The following is a 4,097-nucleotide window of genomic DNA, read 5'->3' as shown; positions in this document are numbered from 1 at the left end:
GGATTAAGAGTACAGTGAGGCTACACATAGAAGAGCCGCTTTACTCAGTGGTGTGTGCTCAGCTGCATCTGACTCTTCAGTCCTTGGGATTTCCCAGGCAAGAACATCAGAGTGGATTGCTTGCATTTCTCCAAGGGATCTTTCCTACCCAGGGATCGAACATGAGTCTCTTGCGTCTCCTGCATTGACAGACAGATTCTATCCAGAGGCAGACCTATATTTGGTCCTTGAAAGGGTTAAGAAAGTTATGTTAGCCATCTGGAAGTGAGGAGCGAACAGGGAAAAGACCATTACAAGTAGGGTTCAGAAGTATCTCTCAAGTTTCTCAACCAAAGGAAGTTCTGATATACATGATAATTTCTTGAGGTCAATAATGTGTCCCTGAATTTCCATGCCTTAAATTTTAGTACAACCCATGACACAGAGTTTTCCCCAAGCTAATATTTACTGAGATAAACTGCATCAGACCAAGACAGGTGCACAAGGATCCTGGATTTAGGCAGACAATGGTCTTTTATTTCATTTTTTCTTCTCATATTTTCATGAGAGTAAAAATTATGGGAAAAATCAACAATTTTGATATCATATTACATCAACAGTTTTCACTTCCTCCATTATTTCTTTTAGTCTTTGACAATGTAGGGCCTTATATCCTCACAGTGTAGTAATTTTTTCTATAGTTTGTTACAGTTAAATTCTCCATTTAGCCTGAAAAAAGTCCATTAATTCCTTGGGAAATAGCTGAAATGTTATTTTCTGAAGTAAGTTTCCCTGACTCTTAGAATAAAGTAGGTTTATTCCTTCTAGTTCCTTCTCATTGTATTATGAACTTTCCTTTTGCAGCACTTAACATAATTTAACTAGCTTAGAGAGAAGACCAGGGCATTTGGTGATTGCATTGACTACTTATAGGAGAAAGTATATTTTTTGACCTGCAGTTGATCTGTGTTGCCAAGGTCCTATATTCAGCAGTGGTTGGATAATAGTTCACATCAGGCAAGTTCAGACAGGATTTCAGCAAGGATGGAACTATGTACATGTGCAAACATGTGAGTAGATATGTGTGTGGGTATGTGTCTGTGTGTCGGATCAATGAGTTGAAAAATGCTTGTAGAGCCCCTCCTACCCTGCCAGTCTAGAATCCTATTGTTATTCCTGATCTAGACAGTGCTCAGCTTCAAACAGACTCAATTTAGAGAAGTCATTTTATCATTTTCCCCATTTTATCTTGCCTTCCTCTCCTGCCCAAGAAAACCTTCCTTGACAGTCTGCTTAGGTTTCTATTTTTGTCGCAATGTATTCAGAGATTTGTCTGGCCAGAAAGAAGTCCCAGTGGGTCAGATCAGTTGTCTTTGAGAACTGTGAGTTGAGAGATTGTGAAGACCATCATGGCAGTCTTTTCATGAGCCTGAAAGTCTCCATACTAATACACCAACTTTGGTTCCTACTGTATTCTGTCCTTTATGCATAATCTGTGAAGGTGCTTCCTAGTCCTTTCAAAGCCCAAAACAGCTAACACCAGTGAGTGTCCAAGTTCTATTCTTTTCCAGTTTAACTTTTTTGGACTCTTGCTCCAGGCTCTGGTCATCACCACTTCTCAGGCTTGCTTTGGAACTCAATTATTTATATATCCATATATGTTTATCAGGTATTTTTCACTGTTTTTATATAGTGACCTTTTGCCTTATATCTAGATACTTATCAAAAATATCTCTATTCATCTATTACTGACATTATCCCATATCTTATGCTGGGCTTCCCTAGTAGCTTAGCTGGTAAAGAATCCACCTGCAATGCAGGAAACCTGGGTCCAATCTCTGGGTTGGGAAGATTCCCTAGAGGAGGGTGTAGCAACCCACTCCAGTATTCTTGCCTGGAGAATCCTCATGGACAGAAAAGAATCAGATAGGACTGAGTGACTAAGCACAGCAGACAGTATGCTGAGTTTGCCTATACACGCCTTCTCCACAGCAGCTTTCCAGGCTCACGCATTTTCGTACCAAGACTTGACAGCCATTTCTCCCTTAGCAGATTCAAGGGCACTACCATTCATAGGGATAATTTTCTACTAACCTTGAACTTCCTCCCATTGGATGCTATCACCTCCTTGTAAGTGGGAATTTCCTGATGATGATCATCTGTCAGTTTTCAGCCATGAGACACTTAACCACATTAATCTGTGACTTTGTCTTGTTCTTCCCTTTCCTTAGTGTCCAGGAGCCAGTCTCCACTATGATGTCATCTCACTAGTTTGCTTTTAATTATCAAGGAAGCACTGATCTTACTGAGTGAGATTTCAACATGAGGAACTCCAGTAGTACTTTGGAGTCCCTACCTACAATGTTCATTCTGGTTGGCATCCCAGGACTGGAGGCAGAGCACATCTGGATATCCATCCCCTTCTGCTTGATGTACATTATCATCTTCCTTGGGAATGGCACCATTCTTCATGTCATCAGGACAGACACCGCTCTACACCAGCCCATGTACCTTTTCCTTGCCATGCTGGCACTGGCTGAAGTCAGTGTCTCTGCATCCACTCTGCCTACAGTGCTAGGTGTTTTCCTTTTTGGTATCACTGAGATTAGTTTCAATGCATGCCTTCTCCAGATGTTCTCCATCCATTCGTTCTCCATTATGGAGTCCACTGTGTTGCTCTCCATGTCTGTTGACCGATTTGTGGCCATCTACAATCCACTGCGCTATACAGCCATCCTAACCGTGCCCCGCATTTTTGGCATGGCAGCTGGTATTGGGCTGAAAAGCATTGTGCTCATGGCCCCACTGACCATTCTCCTAAGGCACCCGACCTTCTGTGGCCATAATATCCTCTCCCATTCCTATTGTCTTCACCCCAACCTTATCCATCTACCTTGTGGGGATACTACTATCAACAATATCTATGGGCTTTTCATTGTTACTTCCACCTTTGGGCTTGATTCACTCCTTATTGTGGTCTCCTATGGGTTCATACTCCACACTGTACTAAGCATTGCCACTGGGGAGGGGCGGAGGAAGGCACTCAGCACATGTAGCTCACACGTCTGTGCAGTATTCTCTTACTATGTGCCTATGATTGGCTTGTCTACGGTGCACCACCTTGGATATCATGTGTCCGCTTTGCTCCATGCTATGATGGCCAATGCTTACCTCTTTTTACCACCTGTTGTCAATCCCATTGTCTACAGCATTAAGACCAAGGAAATCCATCGTGGCATTTCCTGGATATTATCAGAGAAGAAAGCCAGAGTTTAGACAAAGGACAAAGTAGAAAGAGACTTTTTCTATAATCACAGGTGGTCCCAGCTTGCATATTATACAAATGATGTTATCTTAAAATATGGTGTCTAACAGGAGGTTAGGCGTCCCTGGTGGCTCAGAAGTAAAGAATCCTCCTGCAATTCAGGAGCCTCAGGAGACGTGGGTTTGATCCTTGGGTTGGGAAGATCCCCTGGAGGAGGAAATGACAACCCACTCCAGTATTCTTGCCTGGAGAATCCCATGGACAGAGGAGCCTGGCTCACTACAGTCCACAGGGTAGCAAAGAGCCGGATATAACTGAAGTGACTGAGCACAAGAGGAGGTTATCTTATAATATGGCAGTGGACAGGAGTTGGGATGCAAATGGAAAGGGATTATGTATGACAGAACAGTATAAAGAATTGATGTCATTTTAAAACATGTTGTGTGCAATACCTTGCATAGATGGAACAAGAATGCCAGAAGGATTGTTTATGAAGACATAGAACTCCACATAAGGAAAAAATGTAATCAGAAATCAGAAGATGTCCTGGGAAATCTATTGAGTCAACTATTCTAGGAAAAGAGAAAGTGCAAGGATTTACATTTTCTTGAGTTGTTGGTACCCAAGCTCAATAGCAGAAGGACATACTAAGTAGTTCGCTCCACAGACTTTCAGTACTGGCTCCAGTGTAGCATTCACTCATTCTCACTGAGACTCCCAAGTTAGGAGTCTGAAGATTACAAATCTTGCTCATTATGCAGAAGTCTGAAGGTCTCCCACCCATAACCCAGCATCTTTCAAAAAAGCAAAATCCTCTTTGTGGACATTAATATGCTCTATCTGATTTGATATT

General features: G+C 42.2%; 1 protein-coding gene across 1 annotated transcript; it reads left to right on the top strand.

The window, feature by feature from the left end:
• The first annotated feature begins 2,301 nt into the window (after positions 1 to 2,301).
• On the top strand, positions 2,302 to 3,255 carry LOC147357987 (olfactory receptor 51J1-like). Its single transcript, XM_086342013.1, has one exon. The coding sequence runs from the start codon at positions 2,302 to 2,304 to the stop codon at positions 3,253 to 3,255; it is 954 nt and encodes a 317-aa protein (XP_086198139.1).
• Positions 3,256 to 4,097: the final 842 nt, after the last annotated feature.

Source organism: Bos grunniens, chromosome 15 (assembly GCF_055505025.1).
Source record: "Bos grunniens cultivar Pamir isolate PY7600 chromosome 15, Bosgru_T2T1.0, whole genome shotgun sequence".
NCBI lineage: Eukaryota > Metazoa > Chordata > Mammalia > Artiodactyla > Bovidae > Bos > Bos grunniens.
The sequence above is the reverse complement of the archived record's forward strand: the minus strand, read 5'-3'. Positions and strand labels throughout refer to the sequence as shown.

Bases quoted from the DNA above. Each gene is read 5' to 3' on its own strand.
- LOC147357987 (XM_086342013.1), top strand. From the start codon at position 2,302: ATGAGGAACTCCAGTAGTACTTTGGAGTCCCTACCTACAATGTTCATT.